The sequence below is a fragment of the Seriola dumerili genome, unplaced genomic scaffold (genome assembly GCF_002260705.1).
Source record: "Seriola dumerili isolate Sdu_G_001 unplaced genomic scaffold, Sdu_1.0 BDQW01000290.1, whole genome shotgun sequence".
NCBI lineage: Eukaryota > Metazoa > Chordata > Actinopteri > Carangiformes > Carangidae > Seriola > Seriola dumerili.
This window is the reverse complement of record NW_019174545.1, coordinates 2913287-2935929: the sequence shown is the minus strand read 5'-3', so window position 1 is coordinate 2935929 and position 22643 is coordinate 2913287. Positions and strand designations below refer to the sequence as shown.

General features: G+C 33.7%; 2 protein-coding genes across 2 annotated transcripts; one reads left to right on the top strand and one right to left on the bottom strand.

The window, feature by feature from the left end:
- The first annotated feature begins 493 nt into the window (after positions 1 to 493).
- On the top strand, positions 494 to 7311 carry mier3 (MIER family member 3). Its single transcript, XM_022757694.1, has 13 exons — positions 494 to 497; positions 1319 to 1343; positions 1609 to 1754; positions 2473 to 2595; positions 2737 to 2860; positions 4105 to 4178; positions 4319 to 4391; positions 4511 to 4659; positions 4910 to 4991; positions 5968 to 6062; positions 6169 to 6296; positions 6450 to 6604; positions 6766 to 7311. The coding sequence occupies exons 3-13, from the start codon at positions 1656 to 1658 to the stop codon at positions 7239 to 7241; spliced, it is 1578 nt and encodes a 525-aa protein (XP_022613415.1). The 5' UTR covers positions 494 to 497; positions 1319 to 1343; positions 1609 to 1655; the 3' UTR covers positions 7242 to 7311.
- Positions 5027 to 13404, bottom strand: elac1 (elaC ribonuclease Z 1). Its single transcript, XM_022757695.1, has 6 exons — positions 13175 to 13404; positions 12397 to 12603; positions 12129 to 12187; positions 11507 to 11717; positions 10474 to 10948; positions 5027 to 5493 (listed from the first exon to the last, which is right to left on the bottom strand). Exons 1-6 carry the CDS (start codon positions 13329 to 13331, stop codon positions 5469 to 5471), a joined length of 1134 nt encoding a protein of 377 aa, XP_022613416.1. The 5' UTR covers positions 13332 to 13404; the 3' UTR covers positions 5027 to 5468.
- Between the last annotated feature and the right edge of the window lie 9239 nt (positions 13405 to 22643).

The following is a 22643-nucleotide window of genomic DNA, read 5'->3' as shown; positions in this document are numbered from 1 at the left end:
CCAGCCAAAACAAAATAATACAACACATTGCTCACCTATGACAAGATACAACTAAAAGCCCGCACTACCTCCATTTAAAGGCAGTGGGACCACGATTACAGGTTCTAACATATAGTGACAAAAATGTTAATGGTGGAAATACAGAGCTGTAAAAAAAAAAAAAAATACTACAGCTACGACCGCTGCGATAAACAGTATTGGGAAGAACATGAAATCCGCTGGGATGTTCCTAGGAATGTTCTGGCGAAATGTCCACTTAACGCCATGCTGCTGATATATATTGTATATGTACTGGTGATTTTATCGTTATATTTGTATATATTTTTTTATTTTCACACCGTAGATTTACCGTGTATTAATGAGTACTGTTAGTCGGATGGTTGGTTTGAACGGCGTCACGACTAGAACGGTCACCTGGATCTCTGATTGGCTCAGAGCGCTGATCCGGGTACTGCGCTAGATCGAGCCCATTAGCTAAAGGTACCAATATGGCGGAGGTAAGAGGGAAAACAGGGGAGAAGCAATCGATCTTAAATCGATATTTTTAAAATTTGTGTGTTGTATTTTTCGTTTTTATATTATCGATTGAAGAAACAATGCTTTTTGCCTGCTATATAGCGTGTTTCGTGTCATAAATGTTATTTTTATTCTTCTAAAATATGCTTGAATGTCTGGACTGATCCTTCACTACAAGGCCGCTGCGCCTTCGCTCTCTCAGCTGCTTTGGTGTAGCGGCTGTGTAAATTGATAACGTAAATTTAACGTTAGCTTGCTGGTTAAAGGAAATAATAGATTATACCGTGTTTGTGATGAATTGATTTTTATTTTTTCTATTTCGTCTTGATAAGCGACACCTATATCGTAAAGATAATCCAACTCTATCGATTGCAGTGCCGCGCAAACGAAATTAGTGTTTACATTTTTCGATGGATAACGTTAACAGTAGGGTTAGCTTGGTGGCTAGCTAACTGTTACAGGAGCCGACTCTGCATAAACCCTACAGTCTCCCTGTAAATATATATTTTACTCCTATCGAAACGAAAGGAAACATTTTAAACCCGCGGTTTAAAACTACATTTTGTTCACAGTTGTCCTCAACATGTAGCGTTCATTCGCGACTAACATATTAGCTACCTATTTCAGGTAACGTTAGCGGTAAATCCTGCCCAACTATTTTCTGTGGTCATTATGCAGTCCCATGAAAGCATTTCTCTAACTTTGCCTGATTTTGATATCCCGTGTTAAAGCGTCTCCATTACAGTTGGACCCATAGTTCAACTATTGCATTCATTAATGCTTTGGTTTTGTTCTTTTGCAGGCTTCCCTAGGGAGTTCAAGTCCAGGTAAGAAAGCCTCCGCCATAAACTTAATAGAAGTATCTACACTTTAAAACGTACTTAGTTAACTTTATTTGTATTTTAATGAAGTAATTTTGCATTGCAGCAATGCCAAGATGAAATTATATTCTTTGCACATAGTACAATGCATCTTTTTTGTGAAAATGACTAATTATAATTGTAATATAGTAACTGAATTTATCATTTTTATTTCTCATTTGTCTAATAAGACTGAGACATTCATGATTCTTTTTTCTCTCTTTTCACTCAGTTGGCTCTTTATCATCAGAGGACCATGACTTTGATCCAACAGCAGAAATGTTAGTTCATGAGTATGATGATGAGAGGACTTTGGAGGAGGAAGAGTCTCTGGATGGAGGAAGGAATTTCAGCTCTGAGATTGCAGATCTGGAAAAGGTGAGCCACTAAATGCACAAAATCCTACAAAACATGATTTACCTGTGTAAATGTAATGAATGTGATTTTAAGTAATCAAATCAGTATTTGTGCATGTAAAAGTGATGCATGTATCATTAATGTGGAAGAGAGCACCATCTTCTTAGTGCAGTAAGGCTGTAAATATTGATGTTGTGGTGTCACTGGGAAAAAAGGGTTAATATTGTAAGACTATTACAATTGCTGGTGCAACCTCTATTATTATAAGGGGAAGCTGTCTGATTCATTGCTGCAGATGCTAAAATTAATAAAGGTTTACCAAATTTAAGTACACATCCATTCTGTTAGTGGCACTCAAAAGTTGTCTGCTGGTTGAAGTTTGTTGTCTGTTTTGTGTTGTTTTTGTTATTGACTGTTTTAATTACATTATACACCTAAAGCCCAATTAGGGACAGAAGTCGAGAATTTACAATAGCTATACACTCTAGTTTCAAGCCCCTTTAAAAAAAAATCAAATAAATAAAACTAGATAAATCACTATGTCGTAACTGAGATTAGATTAAAAAAACAACAACAACAAAAATTGTCTGAGCAGTTCTATACCTACAGAGCATCAATTAGGTGAAATGTGTACATTTTTTTCCAATCTGAATGTTGTATTGTAATTTAGATAGGAAAGGGGAAATGCATAAGTTTACTAAATTTATGAAGTACTAAGTTTGCCCCTCACCCCCAACAGGAGGGAAATATGCCTTTGGAAGAATTATTGGCCATCTATCGCTATGAGGCCTCAGCAGGCTCCAGTATAGACAGCTCCTCTGGAGATCTTACTGATGAGCTGCCTGACATGACTTTGGACAAGGTAAATATCTGCTACTGTGATGTGATGATGTATGGTAGAAATTATGAGAAGTAAATGCATTTATCCTCAATATCTAATTTGGATATTCTATTGCTCACCCTTGGTCTGTCTCATACAGTGGATATTACTCTTTCTCCCTAGGAGGAAATAGCTAAAGACCTGCTGTCTGGAGACTATGAGGAGGAGACCCAGTCCTCAGCTGATGATCTTACCCCTTCAGTCACCTCCCATGAAGCCACAGATTTCTTTCCAAGAACACTTCGATGTAAGTGATAGGTTACACATTCTAAAAATGTTCTGTAGCTGTGCAGGTTTAAATCTTGTAATGCAGTACCTAATTAAAAAATAAGAAAAATTACTCAAGATTCAAGACATGAATACAAATATTAGAATTAGTAACATATGATCGTATTTTGTGTTTCAGTGTTGTCTTAACTAAAGCCAAAATGTGCCCAAATGACAGACATTCTTTTTAGGTATAAGATATTTGGGTTGAGGCTCAGTGTTTGCACTCATGTCATCCGTATTGAGTGAACATGGACTAACGTTAACTGGATGGGGCGGAGGGAGGTGAATGAACAAGGGGCAATTAATGAATGCACCCTAAGCGTACACAAATAATAATCGAATTAACCGAGATGAGCAAGATTAAGTCTGATACTTTTTTTTTTTAAGTTGCCGATCCCTTCTTAGTGCTACATCCAATTTTACTATGCTGACTTTGTTGCGCCATATTTAAGTGAGAGATGTAAGTGTATTCATGTGTCAGGCATTTTTATTGCAGTACAGACAATGGCAAGACCACTTATTACAGTATCAAATTTGATAGTTAAAGACCCCCTCTAACAAAAATCAAATTTTAAATGTTGTTACCATGTCCACATGGTGTATATGTATGTGTGTGTATATGTATATGTATGTATATATATATATATATATATATACATATATATGATACAAGACGTATCATGCGTGAAATAAGCAAGAACCGTACTGTACTAATGACGTTATAAAAAACAAAAAAACAAAAACATAGACAGCCAGGGTTTCACAAGTCGCAAACCTAAGGGACCAATCCTGTTAATTTGCGGGGATGGGGGGTGGCCAAAAGAAACCCGAAACTTCTCAGTACCAAGAGCGAAAGTTTGCATTAGCCCAGCCACTAACACGGTCAGTTACAAGTTACAAACAACATAAACAAATAAAATATGCTAACTACGCTTACGTTCTGATACGTTTGTTACGTGGCTGAATCTCTCCATTCTTTCCCAAACTAACCATCCTGATACGCATTGTAAGCATAGATGTGCTTCCAGCCCCTTTTCAGGGTTTTTTTCTTTTAGTTTTTACTATGTTAAACAAACTATTAATCAGAGCAATTTTACATAGTTTAAAATGTGCCTGGAGGAAAACTTTAAAGCATCAGGCCATAGCACCCAGCCTGAGGCATGCTACTGGAATTCATTGTGTGTCAAGGTATTTATCTTTTGTTGTTGTTTATCTTGTCAGCCAACGCCATCTCCGATGGCGATAAAGAGTCAGAGTGTGATGAAGATGGCCCAAGCCCAGAGGACTCTAGAAAGGTAAATGACACATCTAATTTTTGGAACACTCTAAGTAAACACATTAAGTTTACTTCATATATTAAGCTGAATGTGTACTTTTTTTTTTTTCTTGGTTTAAAACATGGTCTGCATTGTCTTTTAATTTTTTTTTATTAAAGGAAATAATGGTGGGAACACAGTACCAAGCAGAGGTTCCTTCTTGCCTCTGTCACTACAAAGATGGGGAGAAAGGTGACTACCGCATGTGTGCCTAAAATGTTCTTTAATTTTTTTGCAACGTTTCTGTCCGTACAAGCAAAGACGAGATACGCAAAGTGACTAATCTTTCTGTAATGTACTTTTTTATGCAGTGTATGAAGATGAAGATGAGTTATTATGGAGCCCAGGTACATTGCCAGAAAACAAGGTGAGGAGTTTTCTGTCAGAAGTATTGTCACGGACCACGGATGAAAAGACAGGATGTGACAAACCAGGGATGCATGTTCGAGACAATGAGCAGGTCAGTCATGTCTTTATTTATCAAACCGTTCATGTATTAACACAGTGATGAGTGTGATATTAACAATGTGTGTGAGCTTATGCAGTCAATGTATATTTTTTAAATTATTTTTTACCACATGTTGTATCAATTTAACTTTGAATTCTTACCATTATTTCTGATTTCTTCAGATTATTTGTTTTTAAGGTAAATGTTATTAACTTGTTATTAACAATATTCCATTTTTGACCACTCCACTCTTTCCACATAGGCTTTGCATGAGCTTGTCAAGTGCAACTACAACACCCGTGAAGCACTAGAGAGATACTGCAGCCACGTAAAGTCTTCAAAAGGTAAGCAAAGAAACAGGTCCTACATGCCTGCTGTGTGAAACTGTCATTTCTGACATGAGGCAAATGTCCTTGGTACTTTGATCACAGTTAATACTGTGGGCTGCCAGCCCTATCAAAAAGAATGATAATGGCTTCAACACAGCAGAAATTGCCAAACATGATTCTCTGATGGGATAATAACATTAACATATAACATTTTCAAGGGTCCTATGGCATTAATACAGTTGTGATATAACAGAATGAAAAGAATATAGACTTCCAAACTTGACAGTCACCATTTTACTGGGTAGATGACAACATAGCTGCTGGGTGAAGTTTATGAGGTTTTTCAAAAATCAATAGTTATTCTTCTGTTGGATCAAGAATGTCCACAGGAAGCGTCGGGCCCATCCAGTTATTAGTTTTCAGAATTTGTCGGTTGCATATGAGCAGGCAGATGGAGGAAGTCAGGATTTTTATATTAAGTACAGAAGATTTTCATGACACATCTTTTAAAGAACACCTTAAGGAAAGAGGAAAAAATAATTAAATCCAAGTAAAATACATTTGTAAATTAATATTTGAATTCAGAAAGGAAGTTAAATGTGACTGACAACAATCCTATTTTTAAGATGAAGTCTCATGGAGTAATTTCTTATTTCTATTCTTATTTGGATCACATTAATATATTCATATCTGAATCTGATACATAATAGGTTCATGGCAATGTGACTGCAGTCTAAACTGTAAAATCCGAGTCGGTGAAGTTTCTATATCAGCATGAATGTCCCGTCCTACTGGGAAACTGTATAATCCCCCTTGTAACACAAGTAACACAGTAAGGATAAATCAATTAGAATAAGGTGGTCAAAGACCTCTCAGTCAATTTGGCAATGATGAAAAGATTTAGTTGATTGGTGGGTTCATCCTTTTGTTTACACATAGATCACCTGATTGCACCAACAATATATAAATGTTTTTTCTGGTTTCATTGCAGAAAAATCACCTCCGTGGTCAGAAGAAGAATGCAAGAACTTTGAACATGCACTACAGATGTATGACAAAAACTTTCACCTCATACAGAAACACAAAGTGAGTCTTATTACATGATTTCTTGAACAGACATGGAAAGATGCATATAGATACATATAAAGCTGTGAAAGTTTCTCATTCCCTTTAATGACTTTTTTCTCCTCAGGTCACAACACGAACGGTAGCAGAATGTGTGGCATTTTATTATATGTGGAAGAAGTCAGAGCGCTTTGACTTCTTTGTGCAGCAGAATCGGTTTGGGAAGAAAAAATACAGCAGCTATCCTGGTGTAACGTAAGTGGCAGTGAAGATTTACCTTATCTGTTTGCATTCCTTTTGTGTTTTAGCTTATGTTTAATACAATGAGCTTTGAAAAAATGGAAAAAAGTGCACTTAATTTGGAAGAAACAAATCCACTTGCAATTAAACGTGTTTCTTTGTGTTCAGTGACCTGATGGACAGGCTGGTGGATGAGGCAGAGGGACTGGCAGTGGACAGTTCCTCCTCTGTGTGTTCAGGAGCAGGTGGAGGAGGAAGGATGGAGACTACTACAGACCAACAGCTCAGCCTCCTCAACTCCATCACTGCCAGTGACCTCACAGGTTAGTAATGGGACCAAGTTTTGCAACTATGGAAAAACTTAGGATAAAAATACTTGATAACATCATAGATAACTGTTGCATTTATTTTTCTTATTTGTCAATCAATGTTTTTTTCCGAGTCTCAGTTACTCATGTTAATTGAGTTTCCTGTCTCCTTGCAGCTTTGAGTAACAGTGTAGCCACAGTGTGCAGCCCCGCAGAGGTTAGTTGCCTCGACTCCTACAGCTTTCCTCCACTGGAAAGCCTCCATCGTGGGTCCCTAAACCATGACGAATCGCTTGGGTTCCCTTCCAATGGTGCAGACCCCGACTGCCTCAACATGCTCGACGCGGGCTTCTACCACTCTGACCTGGGCCAGCTAGGAGGAGTGTGTGTCAACAAGGACTGCGAGCGGCCCTCCAAGAGACTCAAGATGGCACTGCCTGACTCCTTTATCAATGATGTGTCTGTGGGTAACCTTGGAGTGGACTTCGAAGCACGAAGGACAACAACACACCACCACCGAATTACTGGCGCCAAAATGGCAGTGTCTGTCACAGACTTTGGGAGCTTGGCTGGCAGTGGCGAGCCCAATGGATTTCTGGGAGCACATGCACGGCACCACACACAGCACACTGCAGCACTTCAGTCAGAGTGATCTTCGTCTTCTTCCCTTGTTCTTCCCTTTTGAAATCCCTTATCCCACTTGTACATAAGACTGACCTCACTGGAGAATCTGATTTGTTTAAATTCTATTATATATATATATATATACATATACATATATATATATATATATATATGTGTGTGTGTATATGAATATACTTTTTTGTTTTCATTTTTTGTGTAATATGACATCAGTGATGTCTATCATATAGAACTAAAATCTTGATTTCTCTCAAGAGTTTATATAGCCATTTATTTTATTTTATTTTATGCGGTCTTGAGATGTGTAACGTCCATGTACAGTGGGGCCCAGAGGCTGCAGTAGGAGAGTTGTGTATCTTCCTCCCTTACATCTACACACAACATCTTCGGAGCTACCGTATGTTATCCTGCCATTCTTTTCAGCTGCCAAAACTGGCTTAGTTTTCTGCCGTTAGTGTTAGTATTTAGTTGCCTGTCTTTTGTAATTTGAAGTGGTACTTTTTCTTTTTCTTTTTTTTTTTTAATTAGTGTTTGGTTTACAGGTACTTTTCAGTAACCAGACTAGTGCAAATGGTTTTATTTGTCTTCAAATAAACCTGGCTAGATATTGTATGAAGAGCAACACTAGCATGGAGATTAGCTTGAAGTCCAGGAAGTGGTGGCTTCAGCTGCTGAAGCCTTCCAATTTGGTTCTTTTTTTTTAGTTTTCTCCTGTGGAAGCTTGTCTGTAGTTTGTCTGCTTGTTTACTTTTAAACTGTTCAAAGTGGCCAAACTGGAACATTTGAATGTTTGCAACAGTTCATTTTTATCGCATTTAAGCATACCCAAATTATAGTCCCTGATTCACATTTTTTCTATTACATTTTTAAACGGGTGATTAAGAATATGTTTGCAGAGTAACATGATGGGAGTCAACTTATTTTACTGACAGATCTGAAGTTTTTTTTTTTTTATCTTGCTTTTTTGTGCTATCAGGCAGACAAGCAAACCATAGCAGCAATATTGCAAAGATATTGGTTGGGTTAATAGCCATTTAAACATAGACATCAAGTGACACACTAAAGTATGTATTTATTGCATATACTTTTACCTTTTGTGAGATTTTGTTTAATCCTTTAAGCTTTAAGCTTTCACTCATGCTACACTTGGACAAGTTTAGCTGTATATGTTCTTTAGTTAATAGTTGTAGATGTTAGAATATGTTCCTAAATTAAGTAGCGCCATTTTCAGACCACTTAGCAAGCTAAGGTAAGCCAGCTAGCAGTATTATCTCTTTATTTAAAGCCACTCTGATTTTGTGTTCAACCTCACAGCCTAGCCTGTACTGAGTAGAGAATGCCTTGTATAATCTGGTCGACAATTTCTTGGAGTGTGGTAGCAGAAATGGAGCGGTTTCATCTTGACTTGAGTCCGTAATTGTGAACTGTAAAATGTTTAGCGGGTCATTGTCAGTTGATTGGATGCAGTAGTAGTGTTTACTTAATTTATCTATGCATTGTGCTATGAATAATTAGTTTGTTTCAGGGGTTCATCTTTGTCATGTCCATAGATCTTGTATTTCACCATTATGTATGTACAGACGGGATTCATGCCTCTAAATCATTAAGTTCGATCAAGTAATTCAGTTTCCAAGCCCAGCATCAGAGAAGATATTCACTTCTGCGTTTCATGTAAATAATTAGCAAATAGCCTTTAAAAAGTCTATTAACTGACCTCTTACACTTGTGAATCTGTGTTGATACAAAGGTTTTAATTTGATTCCTTGTCAAAAAGGCAATAATTTGTAGATATGTACAGATATTTTGAGTTTCGCATTTTACCGGTTGACTTGGTGTTTGAATTTTCTTTTTTCTCTTTGGAAAGTCATGATACCCACACACCAGGACACAGCTGAAACCACGCATGCCAGCTGTGTTCCTTTCTCAAGTGTACCACTGAAAACGGCTTTACCCTAAGACGTATTGATATTACTCAGTGTTGCAATTTTGCATTCGAAACTTGCAGCCATGTGTAAAAGACGATCATCTTTCTTTCCTCAAAAAAAAAACTTTTTACATGTCGTCGTCTATCTGTCTTGATGGTAAAGGGATGGCTGCTGCTCTAAGTATGTGGAGAGCTCGTTTCTCTTTTAATGCAATGTGCATAATGCAGTAGGTCCTCCAAGCTCTTCTAGCTTTAGCAGTGCAGTGATATTTATTTCACCTGTGGTTTGTACAAAGACTCAGAAAAACTGTCAGAATGTAAAGGCCATTAAGTAGTAGAAGTAGGTTTTTCACCACCCTGTGAACTTTCAAAAATGTGATATTTTATTGATATCTCTGGTATGAGACTTGTGTGTGCAAGCAAGCACTAAACAAATTTATTTTATATTTTGTATTGTGTTTTGAAGTTTAAAAAGGAAAAAAAATTATAGCAGTTGTTTTGAAAAAGAAAACTCGACTCCTTTGATGAAAACAAAAACACCTTTGTGAATAAAAACCTACAAAACTTAAAAATGTATATCCAGAAATATAGACAATCAAAAACTTCACTATGAGAAATGTTCAAGAAGCTATCTTTATTGTTTATAAGAATTGTACATAAGCATTGAGTTGTTTTTTTTTTTTTCTTTTGTTAAACATTATTTTGTATTTTCTGTTGTACTTTAATACCTTGTGTACAGATCCAGAAATAAAGCTCTGGAAAAGGTTCAGAGATGATTGCATGTTTGTTATTTATCATTACACAGAAGAGTTAAGCTGATTGATTCATATGGAAAGATGTGGTTTCAGTGTTGAGTTATATTGTGGTTATACATTACTGACAGAAATGACTCATAATTATTCATACAATTTCAATGTGATTTCTAGTATTTAAATTGAATTGAAATTTTGTTGGAGAACTGGAGAACGGTACATCTGCTGTTGAAGGTCAAGAATAACCTGTCATGATTAACGACAACGTGAACAATAATATGAATTTATATTTCCGTGATAACTAGGCAAACTCCAGCTGCTGATGGAAGTGTCTGATATGGCCAAAAGCTCCAGAACAAGCAGGTAAGTGAACCTTAAGCTGACATTTTTTATTTTGTCATGTTTGACTAATTCAGGGTTTTTTGATAAAAAGCGCAATAAAAATCTTAAATTGCCAAAAACATTAAGTGTGGAACAAGAAAATGTATTTTCTGTATATGTAATTTGAAAATCACAGGATGGTAAAAATGACTGCCTTTGAGTGCTAACAACTGGTTTTTCATTACCTTGGTCTTCTCAGAGGAATGGGCAAAGTCAGAAAGTCTTCAGCCAGAGTCACTTCTACACCACTGTCCTGTAGCGCTTCTTCAGCCTGTCTCTTGAGCTCTGAGACATCGTCCTCGTCTCCTTCCGTCTGCAGGGAGCTGGGTTTGTACCTCTGACTGAAGTGGTACAGCACCAATTTCCGCACACAGCAAGCCCGAGCCACCGCTGCCGCCATATCAGGTGTACTGTGTCCGTGGTCCACTGCTTTCTCCCGGTGCTCGTTCCCCAGAGTCGCCTCATGAACCAGAATGTCCGCTCCGTTGCACAAACTCAGTGGTCCTTCTCCCAGAACTGAGCTACAGTCCCCTAAAATGCAGACTTTCCTCCCTGGAATGGTTTCTTCCAGGACCTCACTAGGGAGAACAACACGCCCGCTCTCCAAAGTTACAGACTCTCCAGCTTTGAGACGGCCATAGAGAGGCCCTGGTTTCAGCCCTGAGGGACACAAAATGAGACCAGTCACATTAATCCACATGTACCATTTGGAGGACACTTTTCTTATGTAGTATGTGAAATTTAGACTCCTGAAACACAAGACCTTCAAATTATTTTACAACAGAATTAGAATGAAGTCAATTAAATAAAACTATGCAGTTCTCAACTGATAAAACTACTATACAATGCCAAACATATACACAATTTATATTTTTCATTCGTATGTTAAAATCTTTTCTCCCACATTACCTGCTTGGAAACTATATTGATGGTTTTAAAAAAAAATCAAAATTACAACTATGGATATAATGTCCATAAATATATATATATATATATATATATATATATAATGAACCATTTCTGATCTGCGCCTCATATACTGTAAAATGTTTTTTTTGTAATTCCACATAAATTCATCGGACTAGTGATACTGAACTCAACCTTAAACCACCTCCAATAACCACCTCCAATATGTAACTGGTACTGAACAGCTGTGAATTTTTCCTTTTTTGTCTTTTTATACAAATATTCCAATAAAAAAAAAAATTTGATTTTTACCCAGTTCCTTCAGTAGTTCAGTTTTCAGTCTTCCGGGACGATCATGCTCCTGAACACAAAAACCAAAGGAAGGGATGCGGTGGAACAACCTGAAGGCTTTGACCACAAACTTCTTGTCTTCAAAGAGGATGTAACAGTCACTGGAGACATCCAGGGAGATTGTCCTGCCTGGTCTCTCCTGTGGGTGTGGAGGACCACACTCTGCTGTCATCTGAAGAGAGAAAACTCCCATCAGTAAACAACACAAAACAACACAAAATAGGTAAGAAAATCTCCTTTGGGCTTACAAAAAATGTTTCATAACCAGTCAGAATTATTAACAAATCAAATTAATTTCATTAACTGAAACAGAATCCATGCTTGTTTGAGCTGTGTTGGGTGTGGTGTTTTGGGCTTAAACAAAAGCTGAGTAAAAAGTTACTTGTTTTGGAGGGGAGTTATAAAGAAAGGCAGTTATAAAGTATTTAGAATCATTAACAATGATCAGAATGACATATTCCAGAAGAGGCTGCTACTAATCAATATATCACAAAACAACAGACTGGCCCAGTGCCTTTATAGTGTTTTGCACTATAAAGAAAGGTGAAGTATGATTTTTCACAACACACAACCAGTCACATACCTCCAGACTGAGCTGTCCCTCTTCCGGACTCTGTTCAGGGGTGGGCTCCAGCTCATGTACTACAGCAACATGCACAGTATAGGTAAGATCAGAGCAGAGAATGTTAGAGTAAAAAAGTAAAAGTTAAATGGTGGTAATACTGGGAAACAATATAGCAAATAAAGAAGGCTAAATTGTCTTACTACTAAACCAGAGGGTGTCTACTTTTCAGGGTATATAGCTATTGTATATTTTTTTATTGAATATATTCTGTATATTTTGGACCTGCCTGCATAAGGGAAGAGCAGCTGAGACCCTGTGAGGCCAAGTGTAACCCTGAGAAAGTGCCGGAGCCCCCGAGGCCCATAGATGTCCACACAGTTGAGGTTCTGCTGTGGGTCAGGGTTGGTGTTGAGACTCACAGTGCAAAGGAGACCAGGCAGACCAAACAGGTGATCTCCATGCAAGTGGGAGATGAAAACCTTGGTGATTCGACCTGGGTAGAAAACATGACGTATTATTACATCCTACAGGTGTTATCATAGGAATGTTGAGAGAGCAAGGGACAATTTGTCTGACTTGATTATGCCTGAATAAAGTTAAATAAACTAGAGTGGTAAAATACATGCTAATGTGAAATACAACAAATAAAGAAGGCCAAAAGGCCTTACACTTATCAGATCAGACATATATTGTTTGCCAATGATATAATAATATGTCATAATGTTAAAAATTCACATGGAATCAAAAAAGTTCAGGGTCAAGAAATCATAGCAAAAGCAATTTAAATTTACAGAATACTTACAAAAGTTACAAATACTCTGATTACTCTATTTACCTTTTTCATGTGTTTGAACTTATATAAAACAAATTCTGAAATTATCCTAAAATTAAGTGAACTTTTGAATGACATACATATTGTACTTGGAGAGGCAATAGCAGAAGCCTGAAGAGTTCATTCACGTTTATTAAAGTGGTTTATAGTGTTTTTCAAGTACTTTAAAGACTTTATTTTAAAAATGTTTAAATGTGGCAGCCTGCACGAGAAGCTACATTGAGTGACTCACCGGCTCTGAGCGGGCTCCTCATCAGCTGTGTTTGGGTTCCCTCTCCGCAGTCAAACAGCCAGCATTCCCCCTCCGTCCGCAGCACCAGAGCCGAGGCACCGCGGTGAGGAGACGGGTAGGCCGAGCCGGTCCCGAGGAAAGTCATATCCATGGTCATCCTCCCCAAAGTTCCAGCAAAACTGGTGGAAAGTTCCTACAACTGACAATCACTCAGAAGCATCATGCCACGCTCGACGTAAACAGTCACGCTCTAATGACGTAAAAAGAGCGACGGTGAGGCGTTCAATTCGTAAATGTTTTCTCGTAAATTTCTATATTGTAACACATCTACAGTACATTGCAGTTGCAATTTGATTTTGATATATAATTTTAATAAGAATGTATAGTATAGAATGTAGAGTATAGTAAGTCATAAAATCGTTATGGTATAGTAAAGCATAAAAATGTCATGGTATAGTAAGGCATAAAAACGTCATAGTATAGTAAGGAATAAAAAGTAAAGGTATAGGAAGGCGCAAAAACGTCAAAAACGTCACAGTATAGTAAGTCATAAAAAATCATAAAAACGTCATAGTATAGGAAGGCATAAAAAGGTCAAAAAACATCATAGTATAGTCAGGCATAAAAACTCATAAAGACATCATAGTATAGTAAGGCATAAAAAGTCATAAAAATAACATATTATAGTAAGGCATAAAAAGTCATAAAAACAACATAGTGTAGTAAGGCATAAAATGTCATGAAACATCATAGTATAGTAAGGCATTAAAATGTCAAAAAACATCATGTAAAGTAAGGCTTAAAATGTCATAAAAGCGTCATAGTATAGTAAGGCATGAAAAATGATAAAAACATCATAGTATAGTAAGGAAAAGAAAGTCATAAAAACTCATAGTATAGTAAGTCATAAAAAGTCATAAAAACGACATAGTATAGTATGGCATAAAAAGTAATAAAAACGTCATAGTACAGTAAGGCATAAAAAGTCATAAAACGTCACAGTATATTAAGGCATAAAAAGTAATAAAAACGTCATAAAAACATCATAGTATGGTAAGGCATAAAAAGTCATAAAAATGTCATGTAAAGTAAGGCTTAAAATGTCATAAAAGCGTCATAGTATAGTAAGGCGTGAAAAATGATAAAAACATCATAGTATAGTAAGAAGAAGAAAGTCATAAAAACTCAGTATAGTAAGTCATAAAAAGTCATAAAAACGACATAGTATAGTATGGCATAAAAAGTCATAAAAACGACATAGTATAGTATGGCATAAAAAGTCATAAAAACGACATAGTATAGTATGGCATAAAAAGTCATAAAAACGACATAGTATAGTATGGCATAAAAAGTCATAAAAACGACATAGTATAGTATGGCATAAAAAGTCATAAAAACGACATAGTATAGTATGGCATAAAAAGTCATAAAAACGACATAGTATAGTATGGCATAAAAAGTCATAAAAACGACATAGTATAGTATGGCATAAAAAGTCATAAAAACGACATAGTATAGTATGGCATAAAAAGTCATAAAAACGACATAGTATAGTATGGCATAAAAAGTCATAAAAACGACATAGTATAGTATGGCATAAAAAGTCATAAAAACGACATAGTATAGTATGGCATAAAAAGTCATAAAAACGACATAGTATAGTATGGCATAAAAAGTCATAAAAACGACATAGTATAGTATGGCATAAAAAGTCATAAAAACGACATAGTATAGTATGGCATAAAAAGTCATAAAAACGACATAGTATAGTATGGCATAAAAAGTCATAAAAACGACATAGTATAGTATGGCATAAAAAGTCATAAAAACGACATAGTATAGTATGGCATAAAAAGTCATAAAAACGACATAGTATAGTATGGCATAAAAAGTCATAAAAACGACATAGTATAGTATGGCATAAAAAGTCATAAAAACGACATAGTATAGTATGGCATAAAAAGTCATAAAAACGACATAGTATAGTATGGCATAAAAAGTCATAAAAACGACATAGTATAGTATGGCATAAAAAGTCATAAAAACGACATAGTATAGTATGGCATAAAAAGTCATAAAAACGACATAGTATAGTATGGCATAAAAAGTCATAAAAACGACATAGTATAGTATGGCATAAAAAGTCATAAAAACGACATAGTATAGTATGGCATAAAAAGTCATAAAAACGACATAGTATAGTATGGCATAAAAAGTCATAAAAACGACATAGTATAGTATGGCATAAAAAGTCATAAAAACGACATAGTATAGTATGGCATAAAAAGTCATAAAAACGACATAGTATAGTATGGCATAAAAAGTCATAAAAACGACATAGTATAGTATGGCATAAAAAGTCATAAAAACGACATAGTATAGTATGGCATAAAAAGTCATAAAAACGACATAGTATAGTATGGCATAAAAAGTCATAAAAACGACATAGTATAGTATGGCATAAAAAGTCATAAAAACGACATAGTATAGTATGGCATAAAAAGTCATAAAAACGACATAGTATAGTATGGCATAAAAAGTCATAAAAACGACATAGTATAGTATGGCATAAAAAGTAATAAAAACGTCATAAAAACATCATAGTATGGTAAGGCATAAAAAGTCATAAAAATGTCATGTAAAGTAAGGCTTAAAATGTCATAAAAGCGTCATAGTATAGTAAGGCATGAAAAATGATAAAAACATCATAGTATAGTAAGAAAAAGAAAGTCATAAAAACTCAGTATAGTAAGTCATAAAAAGTCATAAAAACGACATAGTATACTATGGCATAAAAAGTCATAAAAACATCATAGTATGGTAAGGCATAAAAAGTCATAAAAATGTCATACTATAGTAAGGTATTAAAATGTCAAATAACGTCATAGTATAGTAAGGCATTAAATGTCATAAAAACATGATAGTATAATAATGCATAAGAAATTATAAAAACGACATAGTATAGTAAGGCAAAAAAAAGACATTGTATAGTAAGGCATAGAATGTCATAAAAATTTCATAGTATAGTAAGGCATGAAAAGTCATGAAAACGTAATAGTTCAATAAAGCATGAAATATAAAAACGTCATAGTATAGTCAGGCATAAAAAGTAAAAAAAAACGTCATAGTATCATAAGGCATGAAACTGTCAAAAAAATTTATCAGTATATTGAGACATAAAACAATTATTGTACATCAGGCATAAAAAGTCATGAAAACATCAACTTTTGTAAGGCATAAAAATGTCAAAAAATGTCACAGTATAGTGAGGCATAAAAGCGTCGTAGGCCATAAATAGTCATAAAAATGTGATAGTATTGTGATGGCCCTGGACCATATGACCATACTTTGTTTTGGCCTGTTCCTGTTTTATGTGTGTTTTTTCAGGTACTTCCTGTCTGACTTTACCTGAATGGAGCCTATTTAAGCTGGGATATTCAAGATGGCCTCTCTCTCTCAGCCCTCCTGGAACGCTGGCGCCGTTCAGGTGGCCAATGTGATTTTGTTTGTTGTATGTTGTGTTTCAGGCCTGTGTTCTTCTACATGTAGTTTAAGTTGGCTTTCATTTTCCTAGCACCCAACACCTACACTACACTACTGACTTCATGTTTTCTAGGTTGGTTGAGTTAAGTGAGTTATCCTCAATAAATTTGGTTTCTTTAAATGGTTACTGTCTGGACCTCCATTCTTGGTTTTGTTCCTAAATGAGCTGGGCTTAACAGTATGATAACGCGTAAAATATTTTAAAACATCAAAGTATAATCAGACATAAATAGTGAAAAAAAGGTTATGGTATACTGGGAAATAAATAGTCATGAAAACGTCATATTATATTTAGGCATGCAAAAGTGAAAAGCGTCATGGTATAGTAAGACATAAAAAGTAATAAAAAAATTATTATGTAGTAAGGCATTAAAATGTCATAGTATGGTAAGTCATAAAAAGTCATAAAAACGCCATAGTATACTAAGGCATAAAAAGTCAAAAAAAGTCATAGTATAGTATGGCATAAAAAGTCAAAAAACGACATAGTATACTATGGCATAAAAAGTCATAAAAACGACATAGTATAGTATGGCATAAAAAATCATGAAAACGACATAGTATAGTATGGCATAAAAAGTCATAAAAACGACATAGTATACTAAGGCATAAAAAGTCATAGTAAGGTAAGTCATAAAAAATCATAAAAACGACAAAGTATACTAAGGCATAAAAAGTCAAAAAAAGTCATAGTATAGTATGGCATAAAAAGTCATAAAAACGACATAGTATAGTATGGCATAAAAAGTCATAAAAACGTCATAGTATACTAAGGCATAAAAAGTCAAAGTATGGTAAGTCATAAAAAGTCATAAAAACGTCATAGTATACTAAGGCATAAAAAGTCAAAGTATGGTAAGTCATAAAAAGTCATAGTATAGTATGGCATAAAAAGTCATAAAAACGACATAGTATAGTAAGGCATAAAAAGTCATAGTAAGGTAAGTCATAAAAAGTCATAAAAACGACATAGTATAGTATGGCATAAAAAGTCAAAAAAAGTCATAGTATAGTATGGCATAAAAAGTCATAAAAACGACATAGTATAGTATGGCATAAAAAGTCATAAAAACGTCATAGTATACTAAGGCATAAAAAGTCATAGTAAGGTAAGTCATAAAAAGTCATAAAAACGACATAGTATAGTATGGCATAAAAAGTCAAAAAAAGTCATAGTATAGTATGGCATAAAAAGTCATAAAAACGACATAGTATAGTATGGCATAAAAAGTCATAAAAACGTCATAGTATACTAAGGCATAAAAAGTCATAGTAAGGTAAGTCATAAAAAGTCATAAAAACGACATAGTATAGTATGGCATAAAAAGTCAAAAAAAGTCATAGTATAGTATGGCATAAAAAGTCATAAAAACGACATAGTATAGTATGGCATAAAAAGTCATAAAAACGACATAGTATACTAAGGCATAAAAAGTCATAGTAAGGTAAGTCATAAAAAGTCATAAAAACGACATAGTATAGTATGGCATAAAAAGTCAAAAAAAGTCATAGTATAGTATGGCATAAAAAGTCATAAAAACGACATAGTATAGTATGGCATAAAAAGTCATAAAAACGACATAGTATACTAAGGCATAAAAAGTCATAGTAAGGTAAGTCATAAAAAGTCATAAAAACGACATAGTATAGTATGGCATAAAAAGTCAAAAAAAGTCATAGTATAGTATGGCATAAAAAGTCATAAAAACGACATAGTATAGTATGGCATAAAAAGTCATAAAAACGTCATAGTATACTAAGGCATAAAAAGTCATAGTAAGGTAAGTCATAAAAAGTCATAAAAACGACATAGTATAGTATGGCATAAAAAGTCAAAAAAAGTCATAGTATAGTATGGCATAAAAAGTCATAAAAACGACATAGTATAGTATGGCATAAAAAGTCATAAAAACGACATAGTATACTAAGGCATAAAAAGTCATAGTAAGGTAAGTCATAAAAAGTCATAAAAACGACATAGTATAGTATGGCATAAAAAGTCAAAAAAAGTCATAGTATAGTATGGCATAAAAAGTCATAAAAACGACATAGTATAGTATGGCATAAAAAGTCATAAAAACGTCATAGTATACTAAGGCATAAAAAGTCATAGTAAGGTAAGTCATAAAAAGTCATAAAAACGTCATAGTATAGTATGGCATAAAAAGTCAAAAAAAGTCATAGTATAGTATGGCATAAAAAGTCATAAAAACGACATAGTATAGTATGGCATAAAAAGTCATAAAAACGACATAGTATACTAAGGCATAAAAAGTCATAGTAAGGTAAGTCATAAAAAGTCATAAAAACGTCATAGTATAGTATGGCATAAAAAGTCAAAAAAAGTCATAGTATAGTATGGCATAAAAAGTCATAAAAACGACATAGTATAGTATGGCATAAAAAGTCATAAAAACGACATAGTATACTAAGGCATAAAAAGTCATAGTAAGGTAAGTCATAAAAAGTCATAAAAACGTCATAGTATAGTATGGCATAAAAAGTCAAAAAAAGTCATAGTATAGTATGGCATAAAAAGTCATAAAAACGACATAGTATAGTATGGCATAAAAAGTCATAAAAACGACATAGTATACTAAGGCATAAAAAGTCATAGTAAGGTAAGTCATAAAAAGTCATAAAAACGTCATAGTATAGTATGGCATAAAAAGTCAAAAAAAGTCATAGTATAGTATGGCATAAAAAGTCATAAAAACGACATAGTATAGTATGGCATAAAAAGTCATAAAAACGACATAGTATACTAAGGCATAAAAAGTCATAGTAAGGTAAGTCATAAAAAGTCATAAAAACGACATAGTATAGTATGGCATAAAAAGTCAAAAAAAGTCATAGTATAGTATGGCATAAAAAGTCATAAAAACGACATAGTATAGTATGGCATAAAAAGTCATAAAAACGACATAGTATACTAAGGCATAAAAAGTCATAGTAAGGTAAGTCATAAAAAGTCATAAAAACGACATAGTATAGTATGGCATAAAAAGTCAAAAAAAGTCATAGTATAGTATGGCATAAAAAGTCATAAAAACGACATAGTATAGTATGGCATAAAAAGTCATAAAAACGACATAGTATACTAAGGCATAAAAAGTCATAGTAAGGTAAGTCATAAAAAGTCATAAAAACGTCATAGTATAGTATGGCATAAAAAGTCAAAAAAAGTCATAGTATAGTATGGCATAAAAAGTCATAAAAACGACATAGTATAGTATGGCATAAAAAGTCATAAAAACGACATAGTATACTAAGGCATAAAAAGTCATAGTAAGGTAAGTCATAAAAAGTCATAAAAACGTCATAGTATAGTATGGCATAAAAAGTCAAAAAAAGTCATAGTATAGTATGGCATAAAAAGTCATAAAAACGACATAGTATAGTATGGCATAAAAAGTCATAAAAACGTCATAGTATACTAAGGCATAAAAAGTCATAGTAAGGTAAGTCATAAAAAGTCATAAAAACGTCATAGTATAGTATGGCATAAAAAGTCAAAAAAAGTCATAGTATAGTATGGCATAAAAAGTCATAAAAACGACATAGTATAGTATGGCATAAAAAGTCATAAAAACGACATAGTATACTAAGGCATAAAAAGTCATAGTAAGGTAAGTCATAAAAAGTCATAAAAACGTCATAGTATAGTATGGCATAAAAAGTCAAAAAAAGTCATAGTATAGTATGGCATAAAAAGTCATAAAAACGACATAGTATAGTATGGCATAAAAAGTCATAAAAACGACATAGTATACTAAGGCATAAAAAGTCATAGTAAGGTAAGTCATAAAAAGTCATAAAAACGTCATAGTATAGTATGGCATAAAAAGTCAAAAAAAGTCATAGTATAGTATGGCATAAAAAGTCATAAAAACGACATAGTATAGTATGGCATAAAAAGTCATAAAAACGACATAGTATACTAAGGCATAAAAAGTCATAGTAAGGTAAGTCATAAAAAGTCATAAAAACGTCATAGTATAGTATGGCATAAAAAGTCAAAAAAAGTCATAGTATAGTATGGCATAAAAAGTCATAAAAACGACATAGTATAGTATGGCATAAAAAGTCATAAAAACGACATAGTATACTAAGGCATAAAAAGTCATAGTAAGGTAAGTCATAAAAAGTCATAAAAACGACATAGTATAGTATGGCATAAAAAGTCAAAAAAAGTCATAGTATAGTATGGCATAAAAAGTCATAAAAACGACATAGTATAGTATGGCATAAAAAGTCATAAAAACGACATAGTATACTAAGGCATAAAAAGTCATAGTAAGGTAAGTCATAAAAAGTCATAAAAACGACATAGTATAGTATGGCATAAAAAGTCAAAAAAAGTCATAGTATAGTATGGCATAAAAAGTCATAAAAACGACATAGTATAGTATGGCATAAAAAGTCATAAAAACGACATAGTATACTAAGGCATAAAAAGTCATAGTAAGGTAAGTCATAAAAAGTCATAAAAACGTCATAGTATAGTATGGCATAAAAAGTCAAAAAAAGTCATAGTATAGTATGGCATAAAAAGTCATAAAAACGACATAGTATAGTATGGCATAAAAAGTCATAAAAACGACATAGTATACTAAGGCATAAAAAGTCATAGTAAGGTAAGTCATAAAAAGTCATAAAAACGTCATAGTATAGTATGGCATAAAAAGTCAAAAAAAGTCATAGTATAGTATGGCATAAAAAGTCATAAAAACGACATAGTATAGTATGGCATAAAAAGTCATAAAAACGACATAGTATACTAAGGCATAAAAAGTCATAGTAAGGTAAGTCATAAAAAGTCATAAAAACGACATAGTATAGTATGGCATAAAAAGTCAAAAAAAGTCATAGTATAGTATGGCATAAAAAGTCATAAAAACGACATAGTATAGTATGGCATAAAAAGTCATAAAAACGACATAGTATACTAAGGCATAAAAAGTCATAGTAAGGTAAGTCATAAAAAGTCATAAAAACGTCATAGTATAGTATGGCATAAAAAGTCAAAAAAAGTCATAGTATAGTATGGCATAAAAAGTCATAAAAACGACATAGTATAGTATGGCATAAAAAGTCATAAAAACGACATAGTATACTAAGGCATAAAAAGTCATAGTAAGGTAAGTCATAAAAAGTCATAAAAACGACATAGTATAGTATGGCATAAAAAGTCAAAAAAAGTCATAGTATAGTATGGCATAAAAAGTCATAAAAACGACATAGTATAGTATGGCATAAAAAGTCATAAAAACGACATAGTATACTAAGGCATAAAAAGTCATAGTAAGGTAAGTCATAAAAAGTCATAAAAACGACATAGTATAGTATGGCATAAAAAGTCAAAAAAAGTCATAGTATAGTATGGCATAAAAAGTCATAAAAACGACATAGTATAGTATGGCATAAAAAGTCATAAAAACGTCATAGTATACTAAGGCATAAAAAGTCATAGTAAGGTAAGTCATAAAAAGTCATAAAAACGACATAGTATAGTATGGCATAAAAAGTCAAAAAAAGTCATAGTATAGTATGGCATAAAAAGTCATAAAAACGACATAGTATAGTATGGCATAAAAAGTCATAAAAACGACATAGTATACTAAGGCATAAAAAGTCATAGTAAGGTAAGTCATAAAAAGTCATAAAAACGACATAGTATAGTATGGCATAAAAAGTCAAAAAAAGTCATAGTATAGTATGGCATAAAAAGTCATAAAAACGACATAGTATAGTATGGCATAAAAAGTCATAAAAACGTCATAGTATACTAAGGCATAAAAAGTCATAGTAAGGTAAGTCATAAAAAGTCATAAAAACGACATAGTATAGTATGGCATAAAAAGTCAAAAAAAGTCATAGTATAGTATGGCATAAAAAGTCATAAAAACGACATAGTATAGTATGG

Bases quoted from the DNA above. Each gene is read 5' to 3' on its own strand.
- mier3 (XM_022757694.1), top strand. From the start codon at position 1,656: ATGTTAGTTCATGAGTATGATGATGAGAGGACTTTGGAGGAGGAAGAG. The intron at 1,755-2,472 runs GTGAGCCACTAA...CACCCCCAACAG, and splicing joins AGATTGCAGATCTGGAAAAG to GAGGGAAATATGCCTTTGGA. The intron at 4,179-4,318 runs GTAAATGACACA...TTTTTATTAAAG, and splicing joins GCCCAGAGGACTCTAGAAAG to GAAATAATGGTGGGAACACA.
- elac1 (XM_022757695.1), bottom strand. From the start codon at position 13,331: ATGACCATGGATATGACTTTCCTCGGGACCGGCTCGGCCTACCCGTCT. The intron at 12,604-13,174 runs GTGAGTCACTCA...TTTTCTACCCAG, and splicing joins GAGGAGCCCGCTCAGAGCCG to GTCGAATCACCAAGGTTTTC. The intron at 5,494-10,473 runs GTAATGAAAAAC...TCTTTCCTTAAG, and splicing joins ATTCCTCTGAGAAGACCAAG to GTGTTCTTTAAAAGATGTGT.